Consider the following 18,218-nt stretch of genomic DNA (forward strand, 5'->3'; position numbering starts at 1 on the left):
AGAAAGGAGGAAGTCTAGAGTGCAAAGGGTGAGGAAATCAGAATATGAGGGGAGATCACTCTGTTTCTTCAGTTATCTCTGATGGTGCTGGAACATGATGCTAGTCCTAAGCCTTATAGTTCAAGGGCCCCTGTAAACATAGACTTTTTATGGAGCCACCCCTCTGTCCTTCTGGCTCTGACCTACAGCCTTCATCTCCCATTCTGTCTGGGAAGTAGATGAGAAATCATGTTGTGATTTCACAGTCCACACAGGGAAGGGAAGAAAGCATTGGGAAGACCCCTGAGGCTTGCTGATTGGGTAAATACTTAGTTTTGGTTCTTCCTGCTGTTTATTGGGCAGGAAGGTCTCTACTAATAATACTCTATGAATTTGGCCATGCATAGTGCTTCTTAAATTTCATTGCTCATGTCGCTGTTTAATATGGTATGGCACTTGTATACAAAGTTTATGCTTAGAGATGAGTAAGAAATAAATAAGAAAAAAGATTAAATTTGGATTTGCAAGGTAGAAGTCTAATAAATTGAACGTTCACTGGGAAATGTATGGAGAAAGCTTTTTTTGCCCTTGATAGGAATAGCATTTCTGAGTAAATCAATAAACCTTGTGGGAATATTTTAATGATCTTATGATGTGCCAGCTTGTCAGAACTGGAGTGAGTTTTGACTGAGAAGAAAGAACAGAGAAAAATGGTATTTTTAATAGGTGATAAATTAGTTTTAGTTTAGAATACTGGTATAAGTTTAAGTAAAATAATAATATTATTGTAGTATATATATTAACAAAATTACGTCAAGCGCTATAGTACTGTACAGTGACTGCTTAATAAATACATGAAGTAGCTGCTGTGAAGATAAGATGGTTAAGAAATGTTTTTTAGTAGATTTTCTAAGACTGGCACTCATTTCAATTTTTACAGATTTGTTAATGAGATAGAATGTTTTACTGATGTGGGAAGACAACTTTTATGGTTTTGTCCTGGTTTCAGCCAGGGTAGAGTTAATTTTCTTCATAGAAGCTAGCGTGAGGCTATGTTTTGGATTTGGGATGAGAAAATGTTGATAATGTGCTGATGTTTTGAGTTGTTGCTAAGTAGTCAAGGACAGTCCAGCTTCTCGTGCTGGCCTGCTAGCAAGAAGGCTGGGGGTGCACGGGAAGTTGGGAGGGGACACAGCCAGGACAGCTGACCCAGGCTGACCAAAGAGATATTCCCTACCATATGACATCATGCTCAGTATATAAAGCTGGGACGAAGAAGAAGGAAGGGGTGGAGGGACGTTCAGAGTGATGGCGTCTGTCTTCCCAAGAAACCATTACCTGCGATGGAGCCCTGCTTCCCTGGAGATGGCTGAACACCTGCCTGCCCATGGGGAGTGGTGAATGGATTCCTTGTTCTGCTTTGCTTGTGTGCACAGCTTTTGCTTTACCTATTAAACTGTCTTTATCTCAAATCATGAGTTTCCTCACTTTTACTCTTCCAATTCTCTCCCACGTCCCACCATGGGGGAGTGAGCGAGCGGCTGCATGGGGCTTAGTCACCGGCTGGGGCTAAACCATGACAGTCCCTTAAAAAGCATGAAACAGATAGGATAAACAAGATCACCTGTCAAAAGCTGACATCTAAATACTGTGCAGCTGTCCCTCTCTGAGAGATGTTTGGCCAATGATGAGGCAACTTGAATTGTGCTCACTAGTGACTTGAGAGCCTGTGGCTTGTAAAAGAGTTGATCTGTTTGGTAGTGAAAAAATAGATTTATTATAATTCTTGCAGACTAGAAACCAGAATAAGTTATGAATCTTGGGCATTTCTGGGTCTCTGTGAAGAAAACGTTTTTCTGCGTCAAATGTAAGCCACACTTCATAATATTTTTTTTTCTAAAAGAAATCAAACAAATTATTCGAACAGAGGGAAAATTCCTTTATTCCTAAAAAACATTAGCTATTGTCTATTTATCAGTAGCTGATTAACACCTTGTGAAAACATATCTTGTACCTAGGAACTGGAAGGAGAAAATGGCAATAATACCTGGTAAACAACCAGTCTACAAGGAGACTAACAGTTGCAGTGAGTAAGCTTAGATAAATGTATTTTAATTGGGATCAATGTAAATGTGCTTGCTTCTTCCTGATCTCTTTTTCCATCCTCTCCACCACCAGCTTCAGCTGCTGACAGCCCCTAGACTAAAGATGTCTCAGAACTGCAAGCAAGCCAGGAGCTTGTAGCTGTAAGTGTTGGGAAAGATAAGGAGCTCTGATTAGCCATTGGATAGGACTTCAGGAAATTAATTTGTGGAAATTAAGATTAATGAATCCTTATGGAATGGGGGAAATTGGGAGTTAAGAGAAGATGATAAATTAACAAGGCAGTAGAGCATCTGGCCTAGGTCAATAGAATGACTGGAGATAATTGGCTCTTCAGTAACTGTAGCCACAACACGCAGAAATCTGATGTTCTAATCGCTGAAGTCCTGCATGATGAGAGTTAATTCTTCCAGTCTCTCTAGAACTATTTCTTGCAAAGTGATCACATGCAGGCACATTTTGATATCGTAACTGGAATCCTCCTGGCCGGTCTACCTGGATTGTTGTAAGGGATATGTTGGCATTGTGGCATGTAAAGCAGACGGAGCTGTGGCATGTGGCCTTATGTTTCCGGAAGCAGAAGTGGTTGGCAAGAGGAGGCGTTACTCCTCGTGTCCATGGGTATGGCTATTTAAAAGATTTGGAGCTGGTGAACAAGTGTATGTCTGCACTGAATAAAATTGCCTGTAGAACCACATTTACCTTACAGTATGCAATCATTTGTTTTACAGTAAACATCTAAAGGAACAAAGCAATTTAACTCTGGTCAAAGACTAACATGCAGAACATGGTCATAATGCCATAATCAATCTCTTATGAACTGAACGAAGTGATTATTTTTAGTAATTTCATTACAGTAACAAAATTCAATATTAACGTTTAGGTAAAATAAGTAAGTATACTTCTGTTATGGTTTAACCTCAATTGGTAACCAAGCACCACACAGCTGCTCACTCACCTTCCCCCTCAGTGGGATGGGAGAGAGAATATAAAGGGCAAAATTAAGAAAGCTCATGGGTTGAGATAATAACAGTTTAATGACTGGAATAAAATAAAATAGTAAGATAATAATAATAAATTGTAATGAGAAGGAAAACAACAAAAAATAAAGAGAAACAAAAGCCAGGAAAACCAAGTGATGCAACTGCTCGTTATGCACTGACCAATGCCCATCCCATCCCTGAGCAGCAATTACTGCCCCCCAGACAACTCCCCCCAGTTTATATACTGAGCATGACATCATATGGTATGGAGGGAGTATCCCTTTGGCCAGTTTGGGTCAGCTGTCCTGGCTGTGTTCCTTCCCAGCTTCTTGTGTACCTCCTCGCTGGCAGACCATGGGAAGCTGAAAAGTCCCTGGCTTCTTATAAACACAGCTTAGTATAAACACTGCTTAGCAACAACTAAAACATCACTTTGTTACCACATTATTCTCATGCTAAATCCAAAGCACAGCACTATACCAGCTACTAGCAGGAAAATTAACTCTATCCCAGCCAAAACCAGGACAACTTCCATTCTGGTACAATACAAGAAAGTCAAATTAGTTATAGAAATTAAAAATATTTACCTGTTTTTGAAATAAACCCCATTTTGGGGCTACTTTCCTCAAAAAAAGCACTATGAAGCAGCTTGAGTCCAGAGGATAGCAATGTCAGAGATCAATAACACAAACTCTGCCCAGAAGACTTACAGGAACTGGTTTTTTTTTGTCTACAGAGGACAGACAACACTTGTGAAAGCAGTATTAATATTTCAGAAGTACTGCAAAGTGGAATGGAGGAAGTTGTTCTTTATATTTGCTGTGAATAGGAAAGGGGTAACAGGTCTAGCCTATCTCAAGGGCATTTCAGGTTAGACATCAGAAAAGATTGCTAACAGTTCAAGTAGTCTGAAAGTCCCTGTCTTTGTTTTTTGGAAACTGGAGTAGCAGAACTCAAACATCTGTCAAGAACAACAGATAGAATAGTTGATCTGATCTGGATGAAGGAGGCAGGATCTGGACAGGATGGCTTTCTGAGGTCTCTTCCACTCCTCATTTTTGTGATTTGTAAGGGGTATGATGAACTGTAACTGTAGAATAGAGAAACAAATAAAACTTTTGAATTTATTATTAATAAGCAGAAGTTGAACAACAGGTTTTTATTCTCATAATTTCCTGTGTAACCTAGACATTTCACAAACTGTATGGAATATAATGCAAGTATTTATAAAGTACAATTTTAAATAGTATTGTAGAAGGGAATAAGTCAATATGAATAGCTTTAATTTCTGTATAGGATATAATATTAGTACTGTTATATATTTAATATGTAATTACTTGAGTTTGTAAACTCCTCCTCCTCCTCCTCAGGAGTTCAGCTGTTCATGATCCAAGGCACAGCTGCGTAACCCTCTCTCAGACTTGTGAGGAAATTGCAAAATTCTGAGCAAGAACTGCAAAGTGGATAGAGTGGACTTCTGCAAGTTGAGAGAAGTAAAACTGCAAACAGAGGTAAGATTCTTCAGATGAAGCTAGGCAGAAGTTCAAGGATTCAAGAGCAAAAACTTCATCATGAAAAGGAAAAAAATCCTAAGGGAAAAGCAGGGATTTGGAAGATGGCAATTCAGTCACACTGAGGATCTATTCCAGGGGCAGTAGAAACCAGCCCCACTCCACCTCACTATACTGTCAGGACTGGTGAATGGTCTGTAAAAGCAATGACTAGGAGAAGGATTTAAGGTTTGTCATAGTTTATTATTACAGTACAATCTCTCATGGCAGTAGAGTGACCAAGAGAGATCATTTATATCAAGTAGGAGAAGGGTATTAATTGTGCCTGAGTCTACAGCAATTACAATCTCTCCAGAATATTTCAAGGGACCTAACGGACCAAGGGACCATCTTTCAAAAACTCAAGAACTTCTTATACTCAAAATTCTAAAAGGATGTGTGAATATAATCCAGGAGCCATAAAACTGTGTCAGGCAAAAGGAATTGGCTACTACCTTAATAAAGAGAGGTTTGAGTAAAGCTTATGTATATTCATAAGTATTTTGACATAGAAAAGATATCTGACAAAGAAGGTCCTCATAGAAGTAATAATAGCCAAAAGGTTTTGTTCAGTCTTGAACTAAACAATTTCCATGAAGGGAAATGGAGCATAGAAGCAACTAGCCAATAGGTGCAATGAACTTGTGAGCAATTGCAATTTTTTAAGTGAAACTAAATGTTTTCCTCATGTATACGCATTAATTTAGACAAGGTCAAATTTCCTGATCCTACGAGTCAATGTCCAGAATTTTCAACTGGCTAAAATCTCTCAAGACGTTTACCACATCACTCAATAGAGGTCATTATCTTCATAGAGTCCCACTGATCCACTGTGGAATAGGGCTGAGATGGACATGTAGCAGAGTTTTGGACAATCCAGGCGCATGAACCTTATCAGCTATTTTTCACTTGCTTGTACAACAAGAGATTTGAATTGTTCAACAGTTCCCATATCAGCAGATCCCTGCTTCTTCTGATCATAAGGTAACAAGTTGGTTTGGGAATGAATTTTGAATAGTTTATGAGCCTTAAATAGCTCAAAGGTCATAGATTGGTCATCCCTATTTAAATCCATCTTCTGTGGGAAATTTTGTGACTAGTAAATAGAAGGACAAAAAGAAAAGTTTTCTTTCTTCTTGGACTTTTGAGTGAACAAGACACTTCTCTTTCAAGATATTCAGAACATTTTTACTTTGCATTAAGTCAGTGTCCCTTTGATACAATATCTATCCTAGATTTCATGCTTCAGGCCTTCAGCCCGCAGAATTAAAAAGAAATCTCCCATGATGTCGTCAAAAATTTCTTAAAGCTGGGGTTAAGCTATTGATTTAACCAAATAACCAATCTGAGGGAATACAGAAAGTATTTTTCAAACACTGGGTTTATGAATCCTGCTTATATATTTAGGGCAAAACTTGTTGCCAGACTTTGGATGAGACAGTATTTCTCCTCAGATTAGATTGACTGGCACCTACGTTGTTTCTGAGTCTTTTCATACATCTTGGGTTATGAATCAGCTATGATGTTCACCTACGTGTTTTTTGTATACTCAAGGCAGGTAACGTGCAGTGGTGATGCCCCAGATTCTTCTGCTGTTGGTCTATGACACAAATCTAATCTCTTCAGACTGAAGTTACATACTTTAACATGGAAATATCTGAATTATTTATAACAAACCATGAGATACAAGAGATTAGAAGAAAGATTTAGTGATCTCAAATTCTGTGCAACTGTGAAGCTGTCACTAAAAAGTCAAAGTATAGAAGCTATAGAAAAAGAACAGAATTTTGTAGCTTACTAAGTAGATGTCACATACTGTACTGTTCCAATTTTCCCACTTTTTAAATATCAGTTTAGTTGGTTTAGCTCCTAGTATGGTAAAATCATCTGTAGAACAGTATTTCATTTTCTTTGCACTACTGTATGCAAGTAATAGAAACGCTGTTACAAATCACTATTCTGATTTATTTCTATTTGACTTTCTTATCATGATTGTACTGCAATAGCATTGAGACACTGCAATGAGATAACAGATCATTGTGACAGATCTTGTAGTTTTGTCCATTTTCCCTTTAAGGTGAAACAGTTGTGAAAGACCTGCATATACTGTTTCATTTGTTTATATTAATTTACTTTTCTCTAGAGTCTCTCATTCAAGTTTATTCAGTTCCCACTGAAATAGATTGACAGAGTTTAACTGAAATTAGACCACTCCATTAAGATCAAGTCCAGCAAAGCACTTAAGCACACAAGTTAAAACCTAGAAGTATTCCCACTAACTGCTGTGGATAGAAGTCTATACAAATATCTCAGGATGACTTTTCATAAACAGATAATACTTGTGTTTACTAATCCTTTATATTTTGCTTGACTGACCATGGTAAACTACCCTTTCTAAAGTAATCCTCACTCTGGTAAGACTCTTTGTATTCCAAAGCATTGTAAAAGTACTCAGTTTTATAAAAATTTTGAGATTACAAGTATGCATGACTAAAAGGAACAAAAATTATATCTTCTGGTTAATTATCAGATTAAGTAAAATTTGTTTGAGTAAAGTGATAGGTGACCTACAGAGAAATTCAAATAAATCTACTTGTCTTCTAGGACAAGGATTTTTATTTAACTTTTCATACATTTTACTTCTGTAAAGGTGTTGAAGATGTCTAGTTTACTATCTACATGGAAATAACGGTTAAGAAGTAAAATAAATTTCTTTTAAATGTTTTAAATATTTGTTATTATTTTCCTTGAAATTTTTTGCCTACAAATAGTGATTAAAAAAATACGTTCCACAATAAAATAAATGTTCCATTTCAAACAGTTTAGAATCTGAACATACATTAAAAAATCAGAAGGATACTAATTGAGTAGATTTCTGCTGACCATAGCTATTTCCAAACCATTTCTAAACTGATTCTGAAACTCATCTTGCTGTTCAGCAGTTACTGAAATGAGAAATTATATGCTCTATAGTAAAATCCTGTTTTCTTTCAGGATAGATGGGTCATGTTTTTCTGGATTAGACAGAATAAGAGAAAACAAGCAAAAGAGTAAAACTTTTTTGTATTCAAGAATAGATTCATCCTTAGGTGTAACAGTTACTTGGAGCATTCAGTACCATCTCTAATAATGTAAAGAGGAATTCCAGGAAGTTTTAAGGGGCATAGTTAAGCCAACAGTAGATAAGGGCAACTATAGAATAGCATAGTGGAAGAATAGACTGTTCAGGCTTGTTTTCCTGGGTGGCAATGAAATAAGTGTGGGTTTAAGGGCTTTGTTTGCTAAATATTCCCTTTAGGAGAAGGGAGGTAGAGTCCAAAGTTCATACACCTTACTCTCCAAAGTAGGCGAGGCAACGGGAGTGAGAAAAAAACAAGAGAAAGCTGTTCATCACCTCTGCTTTACATAAGAAGAGCAAAGTCCAATTACGCTGCATGTCCTTAACCATATTAATTCTGCTGATTTTTGAATAACCCTTCAGAGAACTAGAGGCAAACCAAGAACAACCTTCACGGTAAGTCAATAAATATGTTTTTTAAATCAGAGATATTTTATAAAATTTGCTGATAACTAAAATTGGGAAAATTCCAAGTAACGGCTTATTCTTTTAAATAAACATCTTCTTTCTCATTTATTTTTTATATCTGTGCTGAATTGCAGAAAATATAATGCTTATATCATTAAAATGAAATTAAATGAAGGACCCACAGTTACCAAACAGGTACAAACACAAAATGTGGGTGTTTGTAAGACAAACCCAAAGAGCTGGTCTTGTTTCAACATGATTACACTTGCCCATTGTGAGGATTCACTTGCAATGTATGGCATTTTAATAACTTCATTGACATTAATAAGTATCTATATTTTTCTTTCAAACAAATAGTCATTGAGATTACTGTACTTGCCTTAATGGTTCTATATGTCTCAGCCAAATATTATTTTACAGGACGCTATCTTAAATAAATTTAAAATGCATTCTGAAGATGAAAAGAAGCAGAAGCGTGCTGCAGATGGAAATAGTTGTGAGATCACTGCATCCAGCCAGAGTCATGAATCTGAAGACAAACAGTAAGTATTCTTAAACATTGTAAATATGTTCTGTTCTATTGAAGCTTATAAGATTACATTATCTTATTTTAGATTTGATTTTATATTTTATTTAATTTCATTTTTATTTTCTTTTATTTTATCAGGAAAGCCTAATAATAGAAAGCTTTGTATTAACTTGAGAATAGCATTGATTGACACATTCATTTGGTGCAGAAGGACCTTTTATCTTTTTCTTTTAAGGACTAAGTGTTCACAGTATTGACTACAGTTTATTGAAAAACAGTCCTAAAATATGACTGAAATTGTGTCGGAATCGACATCTTGGATACAACTATGTCATCAGCTGAAAGTTATGTTAAAACTTTTACTATGGCAAGGAATCAATATTTTACATACCTTGAATGCTTTATTTATGCCCCAACCCCCATGTACAAAAATTTGATTTTATAAGTTATCTTCCTCTCTCCCATTTTGAAAGCTGCATACTGCTTCCGTTCACAACTTCCCTGATCAGATAGTGGAACCAGCAGCCCTTGCTGGTGTTGTTGCATCCTTGAGAGGGGTGAACTGGGAAGATCTTGCCTTAAATTTATAGCAATCAGGAGCTGATTGCTATTGTTTATATGTTGATTATGTATCTGGAGGTTTAAATAAAAACATCCCAAGAAAGCACAATATATCATATTAATTTTACACACAACTGTTTCCTGTAAAATTATTTCATAATTATATTTTAATTGAAAGTCATTGATACATTGCACTAGTATTTCTGTGAAATATTGTTGCTTTTTAAATGCACTAAAACTATCATACCTTTTCAGCAAGAAAAAGAAGAAAGCGGAAAAGGCTCAGATGGTCAGCCCATTTATGCTGGTAAGATTTATTCTCTCTATATATGTGTACATATATAAACTCACATGCATATTTCGAAGTGTAAGAAAAAATTCTTAAAATTATCTTATAGAGTACTGCATATGTGGTCTAGTCTCTACGAAATTATTTGATACTACAGAATATTGGATATAGTATAACAATCAACTGGTTCTTTTTGTGGATGTAGTTTTATTAAAGAAGCTGTCTTATTACTGATAAGGATTCTTAGGAGTCTTCCCTTACTAAGTTACCATGCTAAACACACCTGTACTAGATTTTTGTTTATGTTTTTTGTTTTGTTTTTTAAGGTAGGGATTTTCATGTTCAGTCATTTCTTTCGACACAATGAAAAGGGCATCCGTATACCTAAGATTATGTGTGGTCTTGTCCTTTATATTACCTGAGTCAGGTGCTAATCAGACTAATTAGACTAATTAATCATTATTCAGTCCCCTGAGTCAGCAGTAAAGGGCAATTCCATGGCACTGATGAAATTTACAATTAAAAATTGTGTACTAAAAAGGAATCTAAATTCCAGAAATTTTTAATTTTCTGCATATTTAAAAAAAGGCAATCTGTTAATATACCAAAGTAAATCCTAGGTCCTCCTTTAGTAATACTGAAATGTTTTATATTTTGTAGATTTAGTGTGCGTAATGTGCAACAATGATATGGCAAATAACAGAAATAAAACTATAGCCCATGATGCTGGCCAATGCCCAATTTCTCTGCTTTGCTATATTAGCTTGGACTTGTACAATTATATCATACCACTATAATTTACAATAGTAAACTTAGTATTTTACAGTACAGAATAAAGCCAATGATTTTGTAACAGATGAGCTCAAACTTTATTAAGTTCAATGTCAGGAAGTATTTAGGGCTTCAGTAAGTTTTGATAATGTCTATGGTACATTAGGAAGAGTTTTTCTGACTGCATAATAATGAATTTTCAGTAAAAGTAATTATTGCCTTAATTATCACACCACTATTAAAATTTCTTATAATTTGAACTTTAAATGGTAAATTTAAAAAGGTCAAATTTCTTATGCCTTGTTTTCATATGGCCTTTCTTACCTGTGTGCAGATATTGATACATTAAAATAGTATACTTGTCTGGTTTTGAGAGTTTATAGTATAAAAGTGCTTATATTAGCATGATTTATTCCTGTACATTTAAATTGTTTTGTAAACATAATTTGTAATCAGATAAAGTTGTAGTTTTGCGACCCTAGGTGTACAATTGATAGTTTTTTCTTTACTTTCTTGCCTTTGTAGACATAACATTGTGTTAGTTTTCTAATACCACATTTATAATTAATTTCTCATCTCACAGTTTCGATACTCAAATTGGTTGGATAAATTACTAATGATACTAGGCACTCTCCTGGCAATAGCCCATGGAAGCAGTCTTCCTCTTGCAATGCTAATTTTTGGTGATATGACTGATAGCTTTGTTGCTTCTGGGGACCCAGATTTTCCAGGTAAGAATATATCTTTTATGAAGAGAACAATGACTCGTATTTGGGAAACACCCAGGGAGATTCAAGCATCTTGACAGGAGATATCAATGTCAGAAACCTCAACTTACTACTACAATATAATGCAAATTACTAACTTTTGTGTTTGCTGTAATAGAGATACACTATGGATTTTTTTTTCTCCCAATTCTTAGTTTATGCATCAATAGATTTTACTTTTAATTTTTTCAAATTATCCACTACAGTGCACATTCAACAAATCATGTTTAACTGTGGCTGTGATAAACAGAGAGGCTGGTTTTCCATCTCCTGAGTATGAGTTCCTGTTGATTCCCTATCATCAAGTCTGACAATTATTGTTCACAAGGTGAAAAAGATCAATAAATAGATCCAACAGAAAATTTGCTACCAAAAATAAAAGTACTAATTTTGTCTTGCATCAGTTTGTTGAATAGTCTCATTTTCTAAATCAGAAGTACGAAATCAAACACAAAGGAGGGTAGGTATGTACTGCTGGATACAAAGGGGAGTGATACTGTCACTTTGGTATCAACTCACTGTTAGACCAGATTATATTGTCCTCGAACTCACAGGTGTTAAACTTGTGAACAGGTTTGTTGCCTGAAATATTACCTAATAAAATTTTATTAAACATTTTAATAAATGTCTATGGTTATACAGAAAATATAAAGTATGTGACTATCTTCTGTCCTGCACCCATTTTTGCTTTTATTATGCTGCTCTAAGACAGAAGCATGGATATACTGCCTGGATCAGAACAAGTCAGTTATGATTTACTCCTCAAATACAATAAATTGATCAGATTTTTTATGGTGCAAATGCAAAATGCTGCAGCCATAGTCTTCTGAAAACATTTGTCACTAATTTTTTTGTGTGTGAGTAAAATTTTAGGGCCAACAAAAACATTATAGCTAATGTTTTTATAATGGATTAAGCTATCTACAGTTACTGATTTGATGTCAATCATCTAGGCCTGTATTTTTAATGGGTTTTGACATTATATAAAAGCTCTATGTTTTCAGAAAGAAAAAAACAAACTGAGTGCTTAATGAGTCTTTTAATCTCAAATTACACTGATGTAGTTTTGTAGTCAGTGGAGTTATGATTAATGTTATATTAGTATAATAATTGTTTTTGAAGGTTTTCAGGTAGAAGCCTGAAATCGTCACACTCCTCCTTTCATTAAAATCAACTTGATTCAAAAGGAGATGTAGCAACCCAAAATTTGCTGAACAGCATGCAGGAAAACACATTTTTTAAAACTTGCTCTGTTAAAAAAGTTCACTCTTTTCTTCCTTTCTAAGGAAACAATTCTGCAGTGAATTCCTCTGTAGATATTCTTGGCAAGTTGGAAGAAGATATGACAAGGTAATTACAAATTGATGTTTCCTGTTCTTTTTTTCATGCAGGCACACATTTCTAGTCAAGCCATTCTTCTCCCACAGATGTTTACATACTTTCAACAACGTAAAAGCAATGGTTGATTGAATAATTTATGTAGCTAAAGATCTGCACATGAGATTATTGGGGGCACTGGGAGGATTTTTGAACACCCCCAGCTATTCCCAACAATTTCCCTGTAATCTCTTGCTCTCACCAATCCCACCCCCTTTTCAGGGGTGCTCTGTGTCCCAATTCCATCTGCATTTCCTTCCTTCTTCTTTCCTCTAAGTTTATAAACAGTAATTGTTATGCTAAAAAAAGATATTGATTACCATTCATCAATTCCTTGAGCTATGGTGATTCACTGATAAAAAGCAGAATTAAAATTGCCAGATATTATCTACTTTGCTACTAAAGCATCAAGTTCAACTAAATTGTCTGGACTAGAGAAAATACAGAGTTGGATTATATGCAACCTTAAATCTAACATTCTAGAGCTGGCAACAGCAGAAGATCAACAACAGAAGTCAGTAGGTGCTTCTGCTACAAAGCTTCATAAAGAAAAGGTCAAATAAGCAGAAACATCAGCTGCCAATAGATTTGTTTTGTTCAGCAGCTTTATTAACCACTGTCCACAGACTTGCTTTATGCAGGATGTCTAAAGTTCATGTGCATTTTCTTGTACCACTTCAGCTTCTTTTCTTCAAGTTGAAGTCTGTTCCTTATTAGGTATTGAAAAACTTTTGACATCTCAGAAATGCTGATGTGGTCTTCAAGGCAATTATCTTTTCTGAAGAGAAGGATGAGATAAAGCATTCACTCTAGCAACTCTCGCTGTTTTCTACTGAAGTACATTGCCATTTCTGGTAACAGTGGACTGTAAACTTATAGATCATTTAGATTAAATAATTAAGTTTCTAATAAAAAATCTATTTACACTGAACAGTTCTTTACCCTAAAATAAATGAGCAAGAGCTAGTTAGAAAAAGGCTGTTACTTTGAAATGAAGAAATCATATGTAATGAGAATGAACTGGCAGGGAATTGGCAATTATGTTTTATAGGAGAGTATGAACACGTAGAGTTTCTTGCTCCCGCAACATTTCTGTTGGTTAGTCTCTGACATGAATGCAAGTAATGCATACACACCTTTACTGGGCCCAGTGATTTGAAAGGAAATTTGAAGGCAAAATTGCAGAACAAAATAATTTGTGCATGGGTGAAGTTACCCTAACTGTTCTATGTGTAGCAAATACCTGATGCCTAGTTGCACAACGTCTTTAAAGTCTGTCATGTTTATTCTAAAGGAAATTTAAAAATGGTTGTTCTTACTACATATGCAATTATAGAATTCCTTTTCTGAAATGCACTAAGATCTTCATCTCCAGCATATATTTTGACAACTCCAATAGTTTTATAAAGTGTTGTATAAACACCAATTCCTGTTAAAATATAAAATGAGATCACTTGAATTTGAGTGTTCTGTTGTTCTTGCAAATGTAAAAAATACCAAATTTATTTTCTCTACAGCAGTTAATTATTCTCTGTATTTCTACCTGTTTAATTATCTCTTTGTAGTAACAGGTCGTATGGTTGGATTGCCTTTAACACTCTATCTCTTGCTGTTACTAATTTCTCTTAATTTTAAAAATATTTGTGTAAGTATTTTTGTTTTTGTTTTGAAATGAAAGTAATGACACAGTTTTAAAATCAACATGTTTTCTTTTTTTTTCTCTGAAGCATTTCTAACCTATATTTTAAAAGCAGGATGTACTAGAATTACAGAAGGTATTACTAAACCTTATGGCATAAAAGTAGCGTATAAATCAATGTGTCATTTCTAAAAACAATAGGAATGCTCCCATTGTCCTCAGTGGACTATTGTCTAGGAATCACTACTGCTTAAAGAACAAAGAGTACAGGAAAACAGACAAGCTGGTAAAAAGAAAGTGTAAATGTGAATATAGACCTACATCAACATCTAAATGTTTAGATGATTCTTTGATTCTGCCTGTTCTCATGACCTTAAGAAACGGTCTATTTGAGGGAGATATTTTATTAACATCATGCATGCCACCTTATCTTTTAGACATTAACTCTGAAAGTACAAATATGAAAGAAAAGAGTTTCTCTTTAGAAAAAGATAGTTGAATGAGGAATGTATTACTTATTAGCAGCACAGGAATAGGTTCTCTTCTAAAGTTTCTAGATAGAGCCTTGAGTTACTGTGTTCATCGGTTTGAAGAAGCATCTGTTTATACCCACCCCTTGTTTCTCTAAGAATGCCTGCTGTATTAGGTTTGCATGGCAAGGTTTTGGTAGCCGGGAGCCAGCAGAGGTGGTTTCTGTGAGAAGCTGCTAGAAACTTCCCCCATATCTGATAGAGCCAGTGCCAGCCAGCTCCAAGACAGACCCACTACTGGCCAAGGCTGAGCCCATCAGTCGTAGCACCTCTGGGATAACATATTTAAGGAGGGGGGAAAAAGCTGCACAGCTGCAGCTGAAGAGAGGAGTGAGAGCATGTGAGAGCATCAACTCTGCAGACGCCAAGGTCAGTGAAGAAGTAGGGGCAGGAGGGGCTCCAGGTGCCAGAGCAGATTCTCCTGCAGCATGTGATGAAGACCATGGCGAGGCTGGCTGTGCCCCTGCAGCCCATGGAGCTCCACGCTGGAGCAGAAATCCACCTGCATCCGGTGGAGGACTCCATGCCGGAGCAGGTGGATGCCCAAAGGAGGCTCTGACCCCGTGGGAAGTCCAGGCTGGAGCAGACTCCTGGCAGGGCCAGTGGCCCCGTGGAGAGAGGAGCCCAGGCTGGAGCAGGCTTGCTGGCAGGACTTGTGACCCTGGGGCAGGGACCCAGGCTGGAGCAGCCTGTTCCTGAAGGATGGCACGCTGGGGAAGGGACCCAGGCTGGAGCAATTTGTGAAGAACTGCAGCCTGTGGGAAGGACTCATGTTGGAGAAGTTCGTGGAGGACTGTCTCCCATGGGAGAGACCCCATGCAGGAGCAGGGGAAGAGTGTGAGGAGGAAGGAGCGGCAGAGAAAATGTGTGACAAACTGACCACAGTCTCCCTTCTCCATGCCCCTGTGCCGCTGGCAGGGGGGAGGTAGAGAATTCAGAGTGAAGTTGAGCCTGGGAAGAAGGGAGGGGTGGGGAGAAGATACTTTAGGATTTAGTTTTTATTTCTCATTACCCTAAATGTGTGACAAACTGACCACAGTCTCCCTTCTCCATGCCCCTGTGCCGCTGGCAGGGGGGAGGTAGAGAATTCAGAGTGAAGTTGAGCCTGGGAAGAAGGGAGGGGTGGGGAGAAGATACTTTAGGATTTAGTTTTTATTTCTCATTACCCTACTCTGATTGGATTGGTAATAAATTAAACTTTCCCAAGTCGAGTCTGTTTTGCCCATGAGGGTGAATGATCTCTACCTGTCCTTATCTTGACCCATGATCCTTTCATAATATTTTCTCTCCCCTGTCCAGCTGAGGACGGGAGTGATAGAGCAGCTTTTGTGGGCACCTGGCATCCAGCCAAGGTCAATCCACCACACCTGCCAGCTCATCAAATAAGAATAAAAACTGTTTACAAGGACAAAGTTCTCACACAGGTGTGTTGAAGCACTGAACTATACACCTGGACTTGTTTGTGTTTGTTACTCAAACAAAAGTTTGCCTAAAACCCAACTATTTCTCAAAAGAAAAAAACCCCACTATTTTACAATGCAGTAAGCACTTCTGTTAAGTTTCAGCAATGAATTTACAGAATATATTTCATCAGCGTGGAATCTGGTAAAGATATCAATCCCTTTTGATAGTATTTGTCATAAAACGAAGTCCAAGCATAAAACAATTCTTTGAAGTGATGTAACATCATCAAGTAATTGTCTAAAGTAATTACTGCTGAATTTTGAAGACGTGTTCTTGGTTGTAGTTTGGTAGTTTCTGTGTAGAGTTTTAATGGAACTAAAGATGATCAAGGTCAATATTCAACTAACCAGCACTTAGTTAGGCATTAACCCATTTTTATTAAATAGTTTAGATAAAGTTCATTTCATAATGAGTATAGTTCCAAAGTCCCTGACTAAACTGCACGGTATCTTAGCTAGAAAGAAGACTGGATTAAAATTTGAAAAGTTTCATCTCCATGAAAAAAGGAGAAAAGCCTTCTCTCCAGGAGAAAAATCACTTTCGTTCCTTGAGCAGAACATTTGCACACAGATTCCTTCAATATGCTCCTGCCAAGTTTCATGCTGCAGTTCTAAAAAATCAGTATGCATAACTTACTACATGCAAGTGAAAGTCCTAAGAGTTTTAAAGCTTTTTGCTAATTATTTACTTTTATATATATGCAGTAGTCTTATCTACATATATAAATACAGTCATGTAATATGCACCATAAATATTTAGCCATTGGTTTTCATCATGTTTTACAAACAGGAAATCAGTTCGGTTACATTTTTCTGGTTTAGTTCTGGTTTAAGTTCACCTGTAACTGATTCTGATGTCAATTCTGAATCAAATCAAATCTGATTTAATTCTGTTTGAAGAGTTCAAAACTGATTCACATTCAATTCCAGTTTGAGAAATATAGTGGTTCACACACCCCTTGGTTTTGATTTGACACCCTGCTCATAGCACAGAGCTGAATTAATTTAAAAGCAAAATGTCAGTTATGAACAAAATAAAGAGCAAAAGAATTTTTGATCTAATGGTATTTGACTGCAATAGATGTATATATAGTAATTCTGTATTTTCAAATCACGAAATATTTACAGCTTCCAGGCATATATATATTTATGTAGACAGGCATCCTATATGATGTAAATGTGTGTGTAAATATAGGTCTATATGTTTAGGTCTGTCTATATGGGTTAAAATAAAAATGTTATGGAGATTTTGGAAATGACACATTTAAGTGAAAAGGGTATTGTTTCTAAAATATATTTCTAAAATAACCTTATGAGAAAATACATACTATGTTGACAAAAAAAAAAGTAATTCTTGTCTAACAATAGCTTTGTTTACTGAATGTCTGAAAACTGTTATTAAATACTACTCATAGAAAAGTTGGCAAGTTTTACAGAGGAGTGTAAACTCTAATATAAACATATAAACTCTGATTCAAGTCTGAAAAAGAAGAAGTAAACATTAAGCTAAATACAGACTAGCGAGGTAATTAAAAGTAATTGCAGAGAATCTTGCCTGTTTTTTTTTTCTTTCAGATATGCGTACTACTATTCTGCACTAGGAGCTGGTGTTCTTCTTGCTGCTTATATCCAAACTTCATTTTGGACCCTAGCAGCAGGCCGGCAAATAAAAAAAATTAGAGAAATTTTTTTTCATGCAATTATGAGACAGGAAATTGGATGGTTTGATGTAAATGATGTGGGAGAACTTAACACTCGTCTTCTAGAGTAAGTATACTGTACCTCTTCCAATGTTATTTTATCTTATTAGGCATGTATGAGTTACAATTTTTTAGTTTTAATTTTTAAATTGAATTATTTTATTGTGACATCAAATTCCACTGTGAAAGTAAGTTGAATTATTTAATTGTCAAATGAAGTTGTCAAATTTTCTCATGGAGACTCTCAGAGACTGAACTTCTAATACTTCTGATACTGGACTGTCACCAGAGATATGAGAAGAGCATTTTGATAATTTCCCTTGAACACTGAGGATGACTAAAGCCCAGCCTATGAGATTACCCCCAGGAAGAGAAAATGCAGTTCATTTCTGTGCATGCTGAGGGCTGAATAAGGTGCTGACTGACCCCAGCAATGTTAACAGCTTTAACT

At 36.1% G+C, this 18,218-nt stretch overlaps 1 protein-coding gene across 1 annotated transcript in view; it reads left to right on the forward strand.

Moving 5' to 3' along the window:
• The first annotated feature begins 8,550 nt into the window (after positions 1–8,550).
• The window catches only part of LOC104622561 (multidrug resistance protein 1-like), a 42,172-nt gene continuing 32,504 nt past the window's right edge, over positions 8,551–18,218 (forward strand). The window contains exons 1-5 of the mRNA XM_010289388.1: positions 8,551–8,683; positions 9,487–9,538; positions 10,875–11,022; positions 12,345–12,408; positions 17,643–17,834. Of these exons, the coding sequence (XP_010287690.1) occupies positions 8,586–8,683; positions 9,487–9,538; positions 10,875–11,022; positions 12,345–12,408; positions 17,643–17,834 (554 nt within the window). The 5' untranslated portion in view covers positions 8,551–8,585. The remainder of the gene's footprint in view (positions 8,684–9,486; positions 9,539–10,874; positions 11,023–12,344; positions 12,409–17,642; positions 17,835–18,218) is intronic.

The sequence above is a fragment of the Phaethon lepturus genome, unplaced genomic scaffold (assembly GCF_000687285.1).
Source record: "Phaethon lepturus isolate BGI_N335 unplaced genomic scaffold, ASM68728v1 scaffold246, whole genome shotgun sequence".
Classification (NCBI taxonomy): domain Eukaryota; kingdom Metazoa; phylum Chordata; class Aves; order Phaethontiformes; family Phaethontidae; genus Phaethon; species Phaethon lepturus.